The 20,066-nt window shown below is 36.3% G+C and overlaps 1 protein-coding gene across 2 annotated transcripts in view; it reads left to right on the top strand.

The window, feature by feature from the left end:
* The window catches only part of LOC118677408 (TCDD inducible poly(ADP-ribose) polymerase), a 28,360-nt gene extending 10,313 nt beyond the window's left edge, over nt 1–18,047 (top strand). For both annotated transcript variants that reach the window (XM_036352520.1, XM_036352521.1), the window contains exons 3-6: nt 8,809–8,977; nt 10,935–11,095; nt 16,324–16,602; nt 17,272–18,047. In XM_036352520.1, the coding sequence (XP_036208413.1) occupies nt 8,809–8,977; nt 10,935–11,095; nt 16,324–16,602; nt 17,272–17,719 (1,057 nt within the window). In that variant the 3' untranslated portion in view covers nt 17,720–18,047. The remainder of the gene's footprint in view (nt 1–8,808; nt 8,978–10,934; nt 11,096–16,323; nt 16,603–17,271) is intronic.
* Nucleotides 18,048–20,066: the final 2,019 nt, after the last annotated feature.

The following is a 20,066-nucleotide window of genomic DNA, read 5'->3' as shown; positions in this document are numbered from 1 at the left end:
CCTGATCTGCCCCAGTCGGGCCAGCCAACCTCCCCCCATTCCTCCCCCTGGCCAGCAGGCCCCGATCAGGACTGGGCTAGATGGCCCTGATTGGCCCTGATCACCAGCCAGGCCTAGGGACCCCACCTGTGCACAGATTCGTGCACCAGGCCTGTAGTTGTTAGATAATAGCTTGAGGTTTTTGGGTTGAACTGTACTTTGTAACACCATAAACAAACTGTGCAAAGGAATAATATACTCCTATAGTTCACCGTTTCTAGGCGCAAACAAGTCACATTTTAGATATGAAGATACTTCTTTAACAAAAACAAAATTTTCTACTTATAAATTTATGGTAGTGCTTTCTAGGGACTAAGGATTATGCTATACAAACTCACCTCTATTTAAAAACCCTGTGTTAAAACTAATCCCTGACACATTAACTAAAAGCCTTGACTTTCCAGTGTAGATTAATTCCTTGTTAATAGGGAAATTTGAAATTGCAGGCGGTAGGTTGTGAAACATATTTTTTAATCTTTGAAAATAAAGGTTTTTATGTAAAATAAATAAATTCTACTTATTCAACTTAGTAGTTTGTAAAGATATATATATATATATTCTGTACAAAAGATAGTTTTGCAGTTTTGTGCTAAATATAACTGATTCTGTGATTAGGAACTCAAATTTTAGAAGTTGATGATATTAATAAATTTCTAATTCTGAAATTTCCAATTTTTCTTGCTGACCTAGTCAGTTACTGTTGCTAAAGCAAGCATAGAAGGGAATTAGCTAAGCATTCCTATTTGCAGTGTTCAGACAATAAAATGTGTCTGTCTCTGTGATCTTTCTCTGCTATATGTTATTTACTTATTGGTAACACCCACTTGACCAGTAGAGAACCTTTGCATGGTAATCACAATGAAAGGGTAAGCTCATATGAGAGCGAGAATGTCAGAATGACTGTTTCCTTTCACATGCTACAGAAACCAGTGATTTTCGAGTTTGTGTGCCACAAAGTGTTGTGTAAAGAGTGTATTAGAATCCCCTGTGACTAAATTGTCTGAGAAAGATTTGTTCAGGAAACTTGTATTCTTTATGCAAATGGTATTGTTGCTTCTGAGCATAAGGAAGGATTTATGAATAGTCAGTGTTGAAACAGCACTTCTCACAATGATTGGAAAAGATTTCATTTAGGCCACACTTACTGGAATTTGTTACATTAATTTTTATTTTTGGATTAAGATATTCTTAAACTATCCCTTCTCATTTCACATATAGCCATAGAATTTGGGTGACTTTCTTTGCTCTAAAATTTACCATCACTGAATAGTCAGTGAAGAATGGCTGGGGTAGGGGCCCAAGGGTGAACTTTGCTTGCAGAAGTACATGTGCTTTCAGTATCTTGCCTGTACCCTGTGATATTCACAGCTCCTGCAGCTGATCAGGGGACAGAGAGGGCAAATGGCAAAAAATACTCTAAATAATTTCCTGCTGTGATTGGTCTTTGGTTTCTGACAGTCACCTGGCTTCTCTCTTTCATTTCCAGGCATTGAGAGAATAAAAATAAGCACAGGAGAAATACTAGGTTTGCCTTCCAAGTTAATAATAATAAAAAATAGGACATCCTTGAATGGGGATAGAGTATGTGAAACAGAAGAAACTTTGCTTACTTGCTTTCTAAGGTTGGGATTGTCCAAATGTTGCTGCACCTCAGGAGCATTGTGTAAAGTGTTCTACAGTTAATTAGCTACTAAAAAATTACGTAGACTCTTAAATTTGATAAAATTAAATATATTAGAGAAACTTGGTTTTGTAGAATCCCTTTCCTCTAGGAAAAATTGACTGGTATAAACCTTGTTGAAAGATTTTGTAGACATAGTTTACAAAATCTATAGACAAAAACAAACAAACAACCTCTTGATATGTTTTCTATAGGAAATCTTATTTTTCCCTTTCAGAAATTAGCCCAGAAATAAAATAAGCTAATAGATTGTATCTTATTGGGAGTTAGAGTATATATTTTATGATAATTATTTATAATTAGTATTTCATTTATGTATAAGTGAGTTCTGAATTGTTTGAGCTTATTTGAAAACAGTTATTTTAAGCAATTTTAACATTTATATACACCTGATTTTATAATGTGTATGTAGAAAAGTTTTATAAACAAATTTTTTCAGCTCTCTCTAAATACTGTGAAATTCTATATCCACAAAATTGAATTAATCAGTATTTGTGTTTTGAGTACACAGCAGACATTTTGTATTGTCTACATTGAGGTAAAATAGAAATCCCTCAGTTTAAAAATATTTAACAAAGGTATATTTACTCATCTTCACAAAAAGCAACAGCTGCATAATTTAAGGTAGCACAAGGAATAGTACACATTATTTTAATCTATTGTGTGCTTTCTATCACAAATTCTTGCAGAAATTAAGTTTCACTTCATCAGGCAATGGTAGTCAGAGACATGTAGAAGTATTTCTCACTTAAGTTACCTTTTAGGAGTCTCAGTACATGTGATTAAACTTGGATAAAAGTTAAAGCTGCCCTGCAGGCATGGTTCGGTGGTTGGGCGCCGAACTATGAACCAGGAGGTCTCGGTTTTCGATTCTAGTCAGGGCAAATGCCCGGATTTTGGGCCATGATGTCTTCAGGGTGCAAAATTAATCCCATGCCTTCATAAATAGATAGCAGTGAGGTCTTCTGAACTCTTAAGTATAATTTTTATTCATGAAAGATTATAGGCTTATCCACATATTATTAGAAAGTTCTTTTGTATTTTTTTTGCTTTGGTCCATAGTTTTGTAATAAAAATCAAAAAAAGCCCAACAACAGTATTTTAGTAGATTATTTTTTCTTCGAGTGGATATTGTAATTTGCTTTTGGTGGTTGCATAAGGGGACTTCAATGTATGGTATTAAACTGTGTTATGTGTTTGTTTAGTTTCCCACATCCTTTTGGAGACTATAGAATACAAAAGCTTAAAAACGGTCCTAGCTAGTTTGGTTCAGTGGATAGAGCATTGGCCTGCGGACTGACGGGTCCTGGGTTCGATTCGGTCATGGGCACAACCCAACCCCTAGTAGGGGGCATGTAGGAGGCAGCCAATCAATGATTCTCTTTCATTGATGTTTCTATCTCTCTCTTCCTCTCCCTGTTTACCTCTCCCTTCCTCTCTAAATCAATAAAAACGTATTTTTTTAAAAAGACAACAATAAAACAAAAAACAAAAAACAGGGCATCCTTTCATTTAGTAAACCTACCTGCCTTTAATTTTTCTTCTGTCTTATCCTCATTATTATTTCACTGTGTTCACTTCTAAAATGACTGTAAGACCATCGATTAGATATCCAACAATTTGTAAATCAGACATGGGGTTTTTCACACAGATAAATGTGATTCTAGATGCCACTCACTAACTGACTGCATTCTCTTATTTCTAAGATGTCCCAGAAGGGACCAAAGGAGCAGCACACACAGTCAGAATTTTGCCTTTTGATGGTTCCTTTCTAAGAGTTGTTTCTTAAAGTGGGGAATATTTTTACCTACCCCAAAATCTTTTGAGGCATTTAGAACCATAATATAAATCTATGATTCAAGATGGATATTAATTATTTTACAGAGTGATCTAAGCCTCAGCAATCCTGCCTTGATTAGGTCAGGGTCTCCTTAAATATGGGCAGATTTAACTGAGAGTCAACATTTGATGTGTAGCCTACCCATAATTACTGCGGGCCATATGCATAATAATAAACTCCCAATTTTGATTTATAGGTATATCTGTGTCTCCAGCTATTCTGGATACAAAGGGAAAACCCAGTTGTTACCAAGACCCTAGGTCATAGTATAAAATTTAAGTATAGAATTTTAACTTCTGGTAAATATTGAAAGATGTTGCTTTGTATGTAAGCATTTATAGGTAATTTTTATTGCCTCCTCCAATAGCTTTGTGCTATTTGAGTCAGTGTTAGCAAAAAATCTTAATAACAGAATAAGTGACCATTATTGTTTCTAGTACAGAAAATTAAAAGTACATAGCCAGTCCTCCGAAGTTTAATAATTATTCTGCTTCTACAAAATATGCTGGTATTGTATGTGCCATGGCTTTGATTCTCTTCACCTTATAACATATTTGAAAGGTTATATAAGCTGCCAGATATTCCAGCGTTGCTAAATGAGTTCCTGAAAACATCAAAGCCAGGTATCAAAAGCCAGCTATATTTTGTGTGCCTGTGAAATTTCTTTAGCAGCAGCAAACATACCCCATCTGTCATGCCTGTCTCAAGTCTGTAAGAGAAGAGCCTTAACACTCTCTTCATATTGCATTTGATCTTTAGCCTTCTATCATTATGACCCTCAGTTTGGGGAGACATTTCATTTTATATCATAGTAATAAAATAAAAGGACCTATTAATTGTGTCAGGTTAGTCTAGCTGATTAGAACAGGTGTTATTGAGGTCACAGGTTTGTCCTTGTAGAAACCAGTTAACTCTTATTGGCTTCCTGCCAATCCAGTTAAAACTGTACAGAAGTAGGATCCAGAAACTTATTCTTAATTGACCTCTGCTAAAGTCTGATTTCTATATTTTATTTACATCATCTTCCCATTTAAATGTGTTCCACCTCCTACAATTCCTATCTCATTTAATGGCACTGTTAACCAGTCACCCAGACCAGAAACATAGGACACATCTTGGACTCTTTCTACTCCCTTCAGCCCCACATGTAATCATCCTTCATGCAGTTAGGTTCTAACTCTTAAGTACCCCTCAGAGCATCCTTTGCCTCCTCCATTTTCTGTCATCATTTGTCTTAAGAGCAATGCTAATAGCTGTAGATGGCTAAGCATAGAATAATAAATATTAAAGCAGAATAACTGCCTTCTCCACCCTTCCTCAATCTTTCCCCACCCTCCCCTTCCAAAAATAAACAAATCAGTCCATACCACTGCTGCTGGAGTGACCTTTATAAAAGGCAATCTGAATCTTGTTGAAAATCCACCAGTGATTCTTACTGCCCACACAATCAAATCCTAACCTCTTAACCCAGAATACAAAGCTCTTCATTATCTGGCCCCAGCCAACCTATCTGTAATCCAGTTTTTTATCTTATCATCCCCCTCACACACACATACTCCCTGACCTCCCACATGAACTGCAAGTGCTGCATGCTCTTGGGTCTCTCCTGCCTTGCTTGGTTAGCATCTACACATGTCACGGTGCAAGTGGTGTCGTGCCTCCCATTGTCTGCCTGGTGGCTGGCCAGATTTGGCTCTCATTTCATCCACTCTGGGATACCTCCCTTGACCATATTTCCTGACCCCCTTTTCAGCAGAGGTAGCTCTCTCTCTAAAATGTTCCCAAACCACCTTTGTGTCACATTTCATACTATGCCACAGGGTTTGTCTTTTCTGTCTCTTCTTCCACTGACTCTGGCATTTTGTTATTGTTGCTCTTCCACACAACCCTTTACTTGTAAGATTTCATATTATTTAAATTGTTCCTAGCTTTTTTTTCTTTTACAGAAAGTTATCTTGGATTAATAAAGTCTCTTACTTTTCCTAACCTTTTCCATTTTTGGATGCCAGTAACCACCTCCTCTCTCATAATTCTGTGTGTCTATTCTTTGTCCTCTTATTCCAGGATTGTACTTGCTGCTGATGAATATAAATAGGCAGATGCACTCCTTCTTTGGTTTTTCATTTCTCTCAAAACCATTGAAAGCCAGGGACTACATCTGTTTAATTCTTTGTGTGTTGCCTAAAACAGCCAACCATCACTATTATCACACACATGACTTATAACTGCTTTCTGGTAATAGAAAACAATGGTTTGATAAAGAAGAGTGGTAAATGTTGAACATTTACGCATTTGTACTGATGCAGATTGAGGAGGAGAAAAAACCTCTTGGCTTTGGAGTTTTTAAGCATTACTTGTTTATGGGAGAGCAGGTGGTAAAATTGATCTTATAAAAAGATAATTTAATGTTTTTCAGATTTGTTGTTTTGTCTCTGTCAAGTCTAGAAAAGCATATTAAAAATCAAATAGAGCTAAAACAGTACTTTGATACATCAATGCAAGGAACATTTGGTTGTAGTAAATTAGGATTTGTCATAGAAATTTCATAATGGCCAAAGGACTGAAATGCACAGAGAATGTAGCAAAAGCTGCAGTTTTAGATGTCTTTCTCATGCAAATCATTATCTATGAAGTCTTAGTAATACAGGCTTAAACAAAAATTGCTAGAATGATGTCCAGAATAAAATCTGATACTTTAATAGCAAAAAGCATTGGCTGTGTATATTATAATGCATGTTAACCTAATGACTGCTGTTCTAAGAAGTCCTTAGAAAAATACTGAGGATTTATTAACTCATAATTGGGAAAAGTTATTGGTAAATAAACATAAAGCAGGAAAATGTATTTAGAAATTGGCAATGATCTTAAGAGGGAAAAAGAGCCAAGAGTCTCTTGGCTCTGTGATAACATCAAATTCTCCTAAAGTTAAGCCCTGGCCGGTGTGACTCAGTTGATTGGAGCATTGTCCCATACACTACAAGTTGACAGGTTCGATTCCTGGTAAGGGCACATACCCAGGTTGTGGGTTCAATCCCTGGTCAGGGTGCGTATAGGAGGCAACCAATTGATGTTCTTCACATCACTGTTTCTCTCCCCCCCCCCCTTCCTCTCTCTAAAATCAATAAAAACCATACCCTCAGGTGAGGATTTAAAAAAAAAAAATTATTCTAAAGTTAAGTGAAAACTGTTTACAGCAAGTTGATGTGGTGTTTAGGCAAAGGAGTTTGTTTTCGGTGTTTTTTCTCTTTTTTTCAAGGATTTCCCAGAAGTATTTTTTCCTCTTTGATTGGATATTCCTATTTACCATAATCTTTTTTAATAATCCTCACCCAAGGATATTTTTTCATTGATGTTTAGAGAGAGTGGAAGGGAGAGGGAGAGACAAACAATGATGTGAGAGAGACATACCGATTGGTTGCCTCCCATATGCCCCCAACCAGGGCTGGGAGCCTGCAACCGAGGTATGTGCCCTTGACTGGAATTGAACCCAGGACCCTTCGGTCCCCGGACCAAAGCTCTATCCACTGAACCCAACTGGCTAGGGCTACCATAATTGTTTTAAACAAAGCAGTGTCCAAATGTTATTTTAAAATACACTTTATTGTCTTATTCTCATTTTATAATTAAAATTATATGTTCTTTTTAAGACCTTGTCTTAACTAGTTTGTACTGTTTCTGAGCAAGAAATTAAGGATTTTGGAAGCTCTTTGGGAATTTTTAAAGACCATACTGTTTTTTACAAGTTATGTGCTTCATGGCACTGTCATTTGGGTTTATGACTTGAGTCTTTGTGTGTGTGGTTTGTTTGTTTTTAATATAGAAGCTGATTCACTAATTATGAATATTGGGATGGTGGGTGAAAAATAGATTTACTTTCCCTGACATTTGTCAGGGGTGTTTATTGAGAGATGTTAACAGGTATTCATGGGGGAAAGGGAGAGCATTGTCATAGGTTTGGAAGAATACTTTATAGTCCTTATCATGGTACTTCAATGTCTACCTTAGTATATTAAAGGGACTGAGGAGTGGCCATAATATATAAATTGTTTAATTTTATAAAACCACTTTTTTTCAAACATTTGACTGCAGAATGCTTTTTGCACAGAATACCTAGTAACAGTCCTTGAAACATGTTTTTTAAGGGCAGAGTTTAGGAAGTATTACACTAACCAACAAAACGCGTAGGTCAAAACTAATACCCTTTTCAAAATCCCAATTTACAACAAGGAAATAATTATTGGGCGTATCTGTCCAGACATCTGGATTTCACATGAGCCAGTCTTCCTGAGTGCCACTGGATCTAGAGTATCCTGTGTGTCATAGACATCTGTTTAGAAATCTGTGGTGGAAAAGGGTGGAAGTACATCTCTGATATTATTTTATGATATATTTAACACTTTGTTTTCTTAGGAAAATTTTGAAACATACAAAAAAAGAAAGAAGAGCAATGAACTGTTTATCAGTTACTGAAAATAATGGTTCAGATGTTTTAGACACTAGATGAAGTTCCATTTAAAAAGAAACATATTTTAATTGGACCACCTTTTATAAAATTTATTTCTTAAGTGATTCTGATTCATACAGTGGATATTTTCCTCAGCAGTATTCAGATGTTTTACAAAGTGCTGATACAGCAGCAGCAGACCAGATAACAAAAATGACAAAAATAATCTCATAGCTAAACCTCATAATCAAATCATTTTTCTCTTCATGTTTTGCCAACTCTTTTTTCGTCCACAGGATAAAAAGTAATATTGATGGTGTGTAGATTAGCAGTAATTACCTCCTGGAGTCATTTTATTACCACCCCTCCCCATCAGACAGTATTGTGTATTCCTACTTGTCTTAGGTAAACTGATGTCTCTGAAAAACACAACAAACCAAAACAAGAGAAGTTTCTTTTGTTTCTCTGTCTTCTTTGTCAGTGTCATCCTGAGTCTGACTCTCTGATTGGCTGACACCAGGGTTTGGCTCATCCCACTGGGGGGGAGGGTAAGATTCTGTTGATTGGTTTAGGTCAATGATGGTGTGGAATATAATCAATTCTACCATAACTCCATGGCCTGGAGATTTTTGTGTAGGAAATGAGGAAACAATCAATAATGCCCTTTACTCTGAATAAGACTACTTTTAAAAATTTACAACATATGCTATATTAGTTATTTTTAATATCCAATGAGATGTTTAAATATTTCTATTTTGTAAATGTATTAATATTAACAAATCCTTTTTTCTTGGGTCTTTTTAGAGGACAAGAATTTTGGGCAGATTTGAATGCCATGAATGTGTATGAAACAACTGAATTTGACCAACTACGAAGGCTGTCCACACCACCCTCTAGCAATGTCAATGCTATTTACCACACAGTCTGGAAATTCTTCTGTAGGGACCACTTTGGATGGAGAGAGTATCCTGAGGTATTTAAAGGACTTTTAAATCCCCAAAAGTACATTTAAATTTTTTTGTCTTTCATTGTTCTTTTGTTCTTCCTTTCTAACTATGACTACACAGAACTACAAATCAAAGAGCTTCTGGTTATAAAATTCAGTCTTGTTGGTATAAATTACACTTTTCTCTCTTGATTTTTCTAAAAATGTATTTTTTCCCATTAAATCCCTGGAATCCATAAGTAGAATACCTCTATTATTAGAGAGATAAAATGTTTCCCCAGTATCTTATATTATGGAGAAAAAGTATTTAGAGTTGTAAGTACTCAGACTCAGAGCAGTTTTTGGAGTAATTTTAATGAGGTGAGTACTGGTGTAACTTTTGGTTGTATCTGACTCTTGGGCTCATGGTGATTAGATCATGTGTTGTGCTTAGCATTTCAGAAGTATAGTGGGAAACAATCACTCTTACGCCTCTGAAAGAAGTATTGAAAATGTTCATTGAGCTGTGGTCAGGCACATTTAGTCATTTAAAATTGTATCAAATGGCCCTGTCCGGTTTGGCTCAGTGGATGGAGCGTCAGCCTGCGGACTGAAGGGTCCCAGGTTCGATTCCAGTCAGGGGCATGTGCCTTGGTTGCGGACACATCCCCAGTGGGGGATGTGCAGGGGGTGGCTGATCAATGTTTCTCTCTCATCGATGTTTCTAACTCTCTATCCCTCTCCCTTCCTCTCTGTAAAAAATCAATAAAATATTTTTTTTAAAAATTGTATCAAATGTGCACATGCATCCTTAGTTTAAGATGGTAAGAATAGCTTATCACAAAGCAAAATTTTAAAATGGTGATGGTTTATTTGCCTCTAAATGAGAATTTCAAGTCAAGTTTAAACACCCTGAAATGGACTTTAGAGATTAATTTCGCATTCCAAAGATCTGACTTCAATTTGATCAAATTTCCAGCATACAAAAAGGGCAAACTAACTTAACTACCTTAGGTTTTCTTTTAAGGCAATAACTAAAGAAAAAAACATAGTATTTTAATTGCTATAAGACACAATATTAAATTAAAATTTTGACTCTCATTTAAATAATCACTAGTATCTAATACCTTCCAAAGAGAACAAGAGGCTATTTAAAAAGTATTCTCAGAATACTTAGACTGTCCCTTCGTTTGTCCTCTGAAAGATTTTTTAGGTTTGGAATTTACTTATTTGAACACTACCATCTTTAATCCTCTTCTGAAAATTCCCTTAAGAAATATAAAAAATCTCTTTTCCTCTTCCGGGGATGATGTCCTCAGGCATTCAGAATAGTTCAGTGTTTGACACACTGTCCTACAATGCAGCTTCTAACAAAACTAGACTGTCCTGAACCCCTACTGTTTGTTTACCTTTATACCAAGAAGGTTGGGAAAGCACCAAAATCTGCATGTGGCCTGGGCCCTGGCCAACTTCACAGAGTTTGTGCTGTGAGACCTAAAGTCGTAATAAGGTTGTCTAAAATGAGAAAACATGCTAGCAGGACCACCAGTGTCCAGGAGCAAAAAAAAAATCATTGTGAAAGTGTTGAAAGCACTAGCAGAGTGAGAAAACTAAATTTTTTAAAAAATGAAGCTTTTTTTGAGTAAAACAATTAGAAGGCTAAATTGAAAAAGAAACAAAGAATATTTAGGACATTGTTAAGGCCTCAAAATAGAATAGAGTAGTTCCCTGGGCCTCACATGTTTCTTAAGGTGGAAATCTGTGTTCTTCTAAACAGGGATCATCTTTATACCCTGTATCTTTGCTCCAAAAAAGAAAGGAAAAAAATTTCTATGTATAAAGGGAATTAATTTGACTCACTTTACTTTATTGAAACTCTTCTGATATTAACAGCAAGGTTAACTATGTGTGGCTTTAGTAACATTAATAGTTTTTATATTTCATAGTGATTGTATATTAACTTGCTTTTTTTTTTTTTCTTTACCTTCTGTTTACTACTCCATAGACTGTGATTCGATTGATTGAAGAAGCCAACTCTCGGGGTCTGAAAGAGGTCCGATTTATGATGTGGAACAATCACTACATTCTCCACAACTCATTTTTCAGGAGAGAAATAAAAAGGAGACCCCTCTTCCGCTCCTGTTTTATATTGCTTCCATATTTACAGTAAGTGTCCAGTGAAAAGTCTCATTTTTTTCTGATTTTACGTTAATGTACAACTGTATGCCAAAGAGAAAAAAAATTAAATAACTAACTTGGTTATTACCTCTAGAATGTGAAATTCTAAGTTATTCTTTGGGCTTAATTTTTCAAAAAATAGAATTCAGATAAGATATAGTTAACCCGACACTAAAAGAGTGAGTATTGTATTAAATTTTTTAAATGAAAGCACAGTAGAATTAACATTTTTTCACAACTAAAAGTAATTGTACCTGGAATAAGGCAAAATTTGCATATGCCGCCTTCATGCAAGATTGAGTTTTCTGATGATACGCTTCTGTGTTATGGGACTACTTCCCAGTCCTGATAAACTACCAGGTCAAGTAGGGAGAAACCTTCAAGGTGATTTTCTCCATTCTTCTTCCTGGAATGCATTTGCATGGGAAGAATTCACCTTTTCAAATAATTTACATTTTCATTTGCTAAGTAAGGCCCATCCTCCTATAATACTCACTAAAATTACTTGTGGCACTTTTAGGTTGAGACTGAACTTATCCTTCTGAATTATAGGTGAGCTCTTTCATTTTCCCAAGTGCCATTTCTTCTTTCCCTCTCTACATAGTCCACTCACACATCTTTGTAGATGTGAAAAGATGGGGTACATTGCCATTTGCATAGCCATCTGTGAAAGTGAGTATCTTAAGGGAAATCTTTATATACTCTAGTCAGATATACTGTATTGAGAGCCTGATTTTTAAAATGATACTGGATTTACTTGGTTTTATGAACTTTGGAGGTTAGAGTAATATTGGTTGGTCCCTTCTGCTGATCTTTGAGGTGAAGATGCTCTTTTTATATTCTTAATAGTAGTTGTTTTTTTTTCATTTCAAGCCCAAACTGTGTTTTTCCCAGATCATTATGATGGAACTTTAATGATTCTAATTCTGAGATTGCAAAGGGAACATTCAAACAAAATAGAAACAAGTAAAAATCCATGAAATTCTCAAGATCCAAAAGTACTGTGTAATAAGTCCAATTTTAGAAATATATATTTGCTTGGGTAAATGTGTCCTTTCTTTCTTGTCCAAGTGTGAAAAATTTTACTTTGTCTGGTTTTTTAAATTAGAAATTAATAAAAATGCCATTTCTGTGATTTCATTAGCACAGCTGGCAATAATGTCAGTGTCCAGTAGTTAAGAACACATCGTCATCCTAGTGAGATGGTGGAACTCATTAGTGAGAACAGCGCCTTGGCATGCTGAGCCAGTCGAGTGAGATGTAGCTTCTGTGTGAGAGTAAGAATGCTCATTCAAGTGCTACATTGTTGAGGGACTTTCATAGAATGGTGAAAATTTGTTTTCATCCTAAGACAAGTAATTATGAAATGCTACCTCCTCTCCCCCTTTTAAAACCTAAGCTTGTTTTGTAAAAGTATAAACTATTATATAAGCAATAGTAGAATTAATGCCACAAATATGGAATTACTATTTATAACTTAGGCTTAAAGAGAACAAAGTTCTTCCATTTTCTTTTTAAAATTTCCTATTTTAGTGTTGTCTGGAACAGTGGTAATCAGGTATAAAGTAAAAGCTTAGCAAATCGGAGATTGTGCAAACATGTCAGTGAGAAAGGAATAGAGAAACATCAAGTTCACCAGGGTAGAATGGGTAAATGCAGCCCTTCAATTCCCATCCAACTGAGTCTGGGCCTAAGGGGTACTTGGGGAAAAAGAGGAGTGAGGTAGTTCTAAAAGCAGGTTTCAGAAAATCTATTTCTTAGTACTAAGCCTTCTGTTTACTAGTCCATAGACTGTTATTTGATTGATTGAAGAAGCTAATTCTCGGAGTCTGAAACATCATGATTTTAGCCAGAAAAAAAGTTTGTTAAGTGTTAGTAAATACTAAAGGTCAAAGAAAAACATAGGTGTCAAAAAAGCCACAATTATTGGGGAATCAGAGATGCCTAAGAATTGGGAAAGCCCAGAGTAGGAAGGTAGTAAGATGATTGGAGAGGGAGGCTGACTTAATTCACGAATTTCCTGCAAACTTAGCTCTTTAAATGAGGGTTTCCCTGCTCTTTTTTTTCTTCCAGTTTTATTTATAATCGACAAACAACACTGTAAGTGTAAGGTGTACAGCATAATGACTTGACATATGTATATATTACAAAATGATTACCACAGTAAGTTTAGTTAACATCCATCACCTCAGTTACAAAAAAGTTTTTTTCCTTGTGCTTGCTCTTTTTTCATGGGACTGATAAAAAGGAGCTTATTCTTTAATATTCTTAGAATACTTGTGCTGAGGTTACATAAAAGCAAACAAATCTCAGGTTTAGAGGTTTGTGAGTTCATTTCAGCTGAAAAGACATCTATTCCATGCAATCACCTCATGGTTATGAGAAGACCTGATACAGTTTCTTTGGCTTCTCCTCCCAAAAGGATAAAATGAATTAGTTTTTGGTTCATTACTGAAGTTGGGTTAGGAAACCTCTTTCAAAAATATGACAAGGGAGGGTGAAAGTGAGTGATAAAAGGTGACCTTGGATTCTGAAAATCCATTCATCAGAGGTCCTTGAGTACAAGTTCCTTACCCACCAGCTTTGCCTCCCTAAAGAAGACTGGTGCAGCACTGTAAAGCACAGTATGTCTTTGGAAAACCTATGAGCTGACTACAAGGTCAGCATTCTCAGAAAATAAAGCCACATTTCTAAGTGTGCTTGGAATATACATATTTTTAACCCATGTCAACTAGATTGTATAACTCCATCAGACATGTCTATATGCATTTTTATGTTTTAGCCCAATTAGGACGTTGGCTTGTTAAAAGTAAGCATCTGTTGATGGGAATGGTGCTGACTAGATATATATGATCTAATTTAATATCCTAGGATGGATGGGACTTAGTTACACAGGCACATCTTCAGGTATGTATGAGTAAATAATAGACCCTTTCCCCTCTGAAAAAGGAAAAGATAGGTTTGAAACTTCTATTTTATGGAACTGTTGTGTTTTTGTTATGAGAGGAATGGTATTAGAAAGAAAAGAAGCAGTGTCCTCTATTGTTAGTGCCACGTTTTTAATAGAGTTGCGACAGCCTAAAACCTGTTTTGGGCAGAGTGCTTGGGAAGAATCTTACCCTCCTCCCCTCAACACAGAAACCTCTTGCTAACTTCAACCCCTGAGAATACTGGAAAACCTGGTGTGCTTGGATTTACCCTCTTTGCAGAGCAGGGATAGTGGGGACAGCTAAAGATAAGGAGCTTATATTCTGTGTTTCCTGCCATCCTCCAGAATTGTGATGGCTTTTAAGGAGTTACAGACTTTTCAGAATCTGATTAAAACAGTGATGTCTCTCTCCAGAAATATATACCAGTGAATGCAGGTTCTGGAGGGATCTATCAAAGCTTGGTGAAAATGCTCCAGATGCCAAGAACTGTTGTGCCTTCTGTCATAAAAGTTGGAGAAACCAGCACTCCTTTAAATCTGCCCCTGAACTTAAAAGCACCTGGGGGATACAAGGAGTTCGAGGCAGGTTAATACAAGGCACAGCTTGAAGGGGTGGGGATTAAAGAAGGGAGTTGTCCCTCTATTAATTGTTAGCTTCTTCTCAAGTCATCTCTTAAAAGGCAAAAGACTATGTGAGGTGATGGTAGTGGTGTTAGTGGGAGCCGAGTTCTAATCCTGATATCCATCACTTTCAAGCCTTGTTTGCATATATTGGGGGAAATGGAAAAATATGTACTCTTTTCATTTCTACATATTTCACATATGCACTTAGAAACTAGGTAGACCTTGATTAAAATCCTGTCTCTGGCCTTTGCTGGCTCTGCTAGCAACTTTTTAATTTGAAAAGTAGGGATAAGCAGACCATCTTGCAGGGTGGTTTTGACAGGGATAATATATATAAAATGCCTGGTTTATAGTATGTGCTTAGTATAAGGTGGCTATGATTATTAGGAGGAGGAGGATGAGATACGTGCTGGAGATTAGATGCATGTTCACCCACAGTTGTAACCTCTGTGTCGCAAAACTCTTGGAAAATTTCACTTTCCTAATCTATTTGGCAGACTTGTTGCTTCCTTGTGATCACTACATGCTGATGAATGTTACAGTACCCTAAACCTGAATCTGGGACTTAGGGTCAGGATTTCCTTTCTCTCTGCTTCTTCCTTTTTGCTCTGTTTTGAAAATGGTCAAGAAATGTGATTTGAATTTAAGCATTTAATCAGGCAGGAATAAGTAACTGAGCAAGTTGCTGCTTATCTAAATTCATCTTTCAAATTCATCTGAATTTAAAGGTTCAAGAATATGCATTCTGGTCTCTAGAGCTTAAAGTAATTAGAGCCATCACCCCTAAAGTTGTAAAATTTGAATAGTATTGGTGGGGGTTTTTGTTGTTGTATGTGATACTGAAAAAGGAAGCAAATTCCAAATGTCAGCTTTCAATGCCCATGCTATGATTTTTGTTTGTTTTTATAAAAATTATAAAGTTTAAGGTTTTTATTTTTAATATTTTGTGCCTTCTCTCTGTAAGCTCCCTCTTTTCTACTGCCTCACTTTTTTCTCCCCCCTTTTCTGCTCTCCTTACCCCACATAGACGTTAATAATGATATGTTTCCTATTTAGTACAGCAAAGTTGGAAGAACACATATAAATTACCACTGCTCCCTTGAAACAAAGCTTTATAACTATATAGGCAAAAGAGGAGTCCAGGATTCAAAAAGTAAAGATATTTATAGCCCTGACTGGTTTGGCTCAGTGGATAGAGCGTTGGCCTACAGATTCAAGGGTCCCAGTTCGATTCCGGTCAAGGGCATTTACCTTGGTTGTGAGCACATCCCCAGTAGGAGGTGTGCAGGAGGCAGCTGATTGATGTTTCTCTCTCATCGATGTTTCTAACTCTCTCTCTCTCTCTCCCTTCCTCTCTGTAAAAAATCAATAAAATACATTTTTTTAAAAAGATATTTATAAATTTGTTCTTGTTTGCTTACCTTGCAGCAGTATATTCTATAGTTTTTCCCACAAATAGGAGGCCAGGAGGAAGCAAATAATATCTGTATAAAGGCAGTTTTTGTTCTAAGATTTCTTTTGTCTTTAATCAATAGCATTTTATATATTGTTTTTTAAACAAGCTTTTAAGCTATACAGATTATAATATTAGGTATTGCTATAGTGCATTCTAATGTGAAATGTTCTGAGTGGTTGACATTGACATTTCTTCTTCTCCTTCTAGGACACTTGGTGGTGTTCCCACGCAGGCTCCTTCACCTCTCGAAGCAACCTCATCATCACAAATCATCTGCCCAGATGGGGTCACCTCAGCAAACTTTTACCCTGAAACTTGGGTTTATATGCATCCATCTCAGGACTTTATCCAAGTGCCTGTTTCTTCAGAGGACAAAAGTTATCGAATTATTTACAATCTTTTTCATAAGACTGTGCCTGAATTTAAATATAGAATTTTGCAAATATTGAGAGTCCAAAACCAGTTTCTTTGGGAGAAATATAAAAGGTGAGTCAGTAGTATGAAAAGTTTAAGAGAGCTTTTCTTAATATAGCTAAGGACAAGTGTGGAACCTAATAGTAAAGACTTACATAGAAATTAATATGTTTGTGTTTTTATATGTTAACTCTCATATAATCCTTATAACAGACCTGTAAGTAGGAGTGGAGTACTGCAGTCTACATTTTACAGAGAGGAAACAGTCATAGGAAAGGTTGGTAATTTGCCAAAGGACATACAGCGAATAAGATGCTAGAATTTGGATCCTAGCAGTCTAGCACTAGAAATCTTGCTCTTAATTACTCTACTAGGCTGCCTCTCAAGTCAACAAACAAATTAATGTAGTGCAAAAGGAATATATGTAGGTTTGAGGAATCTCATAATTAAGAGGCATTAGGTTGGTGAAATTGGACAAGGAAGGCATTCTGAAAAGGTAAAATGTGAAAACTAGTTTTAAGTGGAAGAGAAAGCATGTGAACAGTTGGTAGAGAAAAAAAGAAAGGGCTTTTGTCTGCAGTGGAAATGATAAGCTTAAACTTTTAATGTGATCACTGATGGCATTTTGCCCTTTAACATCTCTTCCCCATTGAAACCATAAGGAAGTTTATGACCACATCATGCCTTTTAAATTGATGCATACCTTCTTTCTTCTGAATTCCCTATCCACTCTTGCATTAGGAAAAAGGAATATATGAACAGAAAAATGTGTGGCCGTGACAGAATAATAAATGAGAGGCACTTATTTCATGGAACATCCCAGGATGTGGTAGATGGAATCTGCAAGCACAACTTTGACCCTCGAGTCTGTGGAAAGCATGCTACAATGTTTGGACAAGGCAGTTATTTTGCAAAGAAGGCAAGCTACTCTCATAATTTTTCTAAGAAGTCCTCCAAAGGAGTCCATTTCATGTTTCTGGCCAAAGTGCTAACTGGCAGATATACGATGGGTAGTCATGGCATGAGAAGACCTCCTCCCGTCAATCCCGGCAGTGTCACCAGTGACCTGTATGACTCTTGTGTGGATAATTTCTTTGAGCCTCAGATTTTTGTCATTTTTAATGATGACCAGAGTTACCCTTATTTTGTTATTCAGTATGAAGAAGTCAGTAACACTGTTTCCATTTGAAAAATCTTGGTACTGTTAAATTATTTGATATGAACTCAATCCAGCATTTGTAGCAGGTTTTGGATGGGTGGGACAGAGTGGGAAACAGCATTGGACATTAATAGGGCACTTTTAAGACCCATTTTTTTTAAGTGTTAGAAAGTAAAAAAATTTTGAAGAAAAACAAGTTTTAAAATGACCACTTACTCTTTAATTATTTACTAATTGTTGTTAGTGTACTCAGTGTGGGAAAGACTACAGATTGCATACTCTTCATTCACACTTGTACATATAGGCAGCAATGTTATTAGAAGCATTAAAAAAAAAAAAAAAAAAAGAGCCTAACTAAGTGAATGTGACTTAAGCCTGGTAGAAGTTTGGCCAAATGAAATGGAAGCTGTGAACAAAGTGAGGATTTGGTGTATTTACAGTGATAAAACTGACTGGAACTAGTATTCTCATACGTACTCCCTGTCCAAAGTGGAAAGAAATATTTCTATCAGCCAGACAAATGTATCACCGAACCAAAGCGTACCAATGACTTTAACTTTTGCAGAGTTTGCCTGAGAATTCAGAGTTGTGTTTAGAGGAAGTTTAAAAAAAGGAACTATTTGAAAAATTTTTGTCATCAGCAAAATTTTTCACTAGCCAGTTATATGTGATTCTCGTGTTGTTACACTTCAGCCTTGGAAAAAGTCTCTCCCATTATCATTCACTCAGTTTGAAAAAGTTGGGCAGCTAATTTGGTTAAAGCCAGTTTTGAAGATTAGGAGTATTACTTTATTTTAGGGTTCCAGAGGTAGGCCCTGCCAAGGTTTTAGAGAAAGCAAGTCTATCTGTAAGCAAATTGATAGGGCTTATTACTGTGCTTTGCACAAAGTAGACTCTCAAAAGTATTTGCTGACTTGGAAATAATGTTAAAGGTGGTAATCCCGCCCCTATGCCTGCTTTGCCAGATGCAGCTGGGTTTCCTGGCTGGCTCTGTATTTTACACTACTTAATAGAAACACAAACTTGGAAGTTGTGCTACTGGCCCAGCTGGAGCAGTGTTAGATGAATATGCTGACATCTCAATTCAGAGAGGTAGCAGCTAGGTTTACTTTGCCTTAAGCAAAGCAAACACCTGGATTTATAAAAGTGGAAGTGGCTGTTCACAAAAGAATTCACAGAATTCCTTCAGATACCAAGCTTTTTGAGTATCTTGTGGTCATTTCATTTACACAAAACTTTTCAGGAACTTCTGTGTTATTTAAAGCAAGATATATCTATATTCATGTCTCAGTGAATCAGTCTGTTTAAACACTTTTCAGGGCTTCCACACCATTATTTATTTTGCTCTAGTTGATCTTGTTTGCTGCCATTGGCATGAAGCGGCCAACTGTGGCTGTTACAGTTGTTGTTTCAATTAGAACTTGTAAACCTGTGATTCCCAATCTTTTTCAAGTTAAGATACCTTGCCATTGCTTATTTGATTTTATGAAACTTGTTCCTTTTTTCTCCCTAAAGAAAAAAAAAAAGCTTTATGATATATTTATTTTTTTAATAAAACTAAGCAAAAATAAAAGCTCTGGTAATTCTTTAAAACTTTTTGCTTTGGTTCCATTTAAGATAACTGAATTCAACACATAGTAGATGATCTATAAGTGACGGTTGGTTGGTTGGTTGGTTGGTTGAATGAGTGATTGAATGAGCAGAACTAACCAGAACTGGCTGCTTAAAATGTGTGCTCTGGGAATCAGCAGAGAGGATATTATCTAACAGTTGACTAAGTCACCAGAGAAGAGTGAATATTTTATTTTGCAGGTAAGTATTTGGGGCATCTTAAAAGGGACATGTTTTATATCAGCAAACAGCTATAGTGCAAAATATGAGCAGGGTTGTCCCTTCCAACAGGTGCTGAAGGAAATAGAAAAAGGAATATAGAAATCTTGTCAGCTCTCAAGCACCTTAACTTTCAGCCAACTTAGTCATCTGATTGGTAAATGTAAGCATCTGACAGTATTTAACCTCCAGTGTAATAATTTTGAAATTCCTATATAGTATCGTATGTTGTTTTATCTAAGCAAGAACTATGGAGTCAGCCCGGCCAGCATGGTTCAATGGTTGAACATCAGCCTATGAACAGGAGGTCCCAGTTTGGTTCCTGATCAGGGTACATGTCCAGGTTATGGGCTGTGGGCTCTGTCCCCAGTGTGGGGTGTGCAGGAGGCAGCCAATCAATGAAATCGTTGATGTTTCTGTTTCTTTCTCCCTCTACCTTCCTCTCTGAAATCAATACAAATATATTAAAAAAAAACAAAAAAACCCCAAAAAACTGTGGAGTCAGCCTCAATTTTATAATGGTTCCATGGATTGAAAACATACTGAA

This window comes from Myotis myotis, unplaced genomic scaffold (genome assembly GCF_014108235.1).
Source record: "Myotis myotis isolate mMyoMyo1 unplaced genomic scaffold, mMyoMyo1.p scaffold_m19_p_2, whole genome shotgun sequence".
Classification (NCBI taxonomy): Eukaryota; Metazoa; Chordata; class Mammalia; order Chiroptera; family Vespertilionidae; genus Myotis; species Myotis myotis.
Note: the sequence above shows the minus strand (reverse complement) of the source record. Positions and strands in the feature narration are given on the sequence as shown.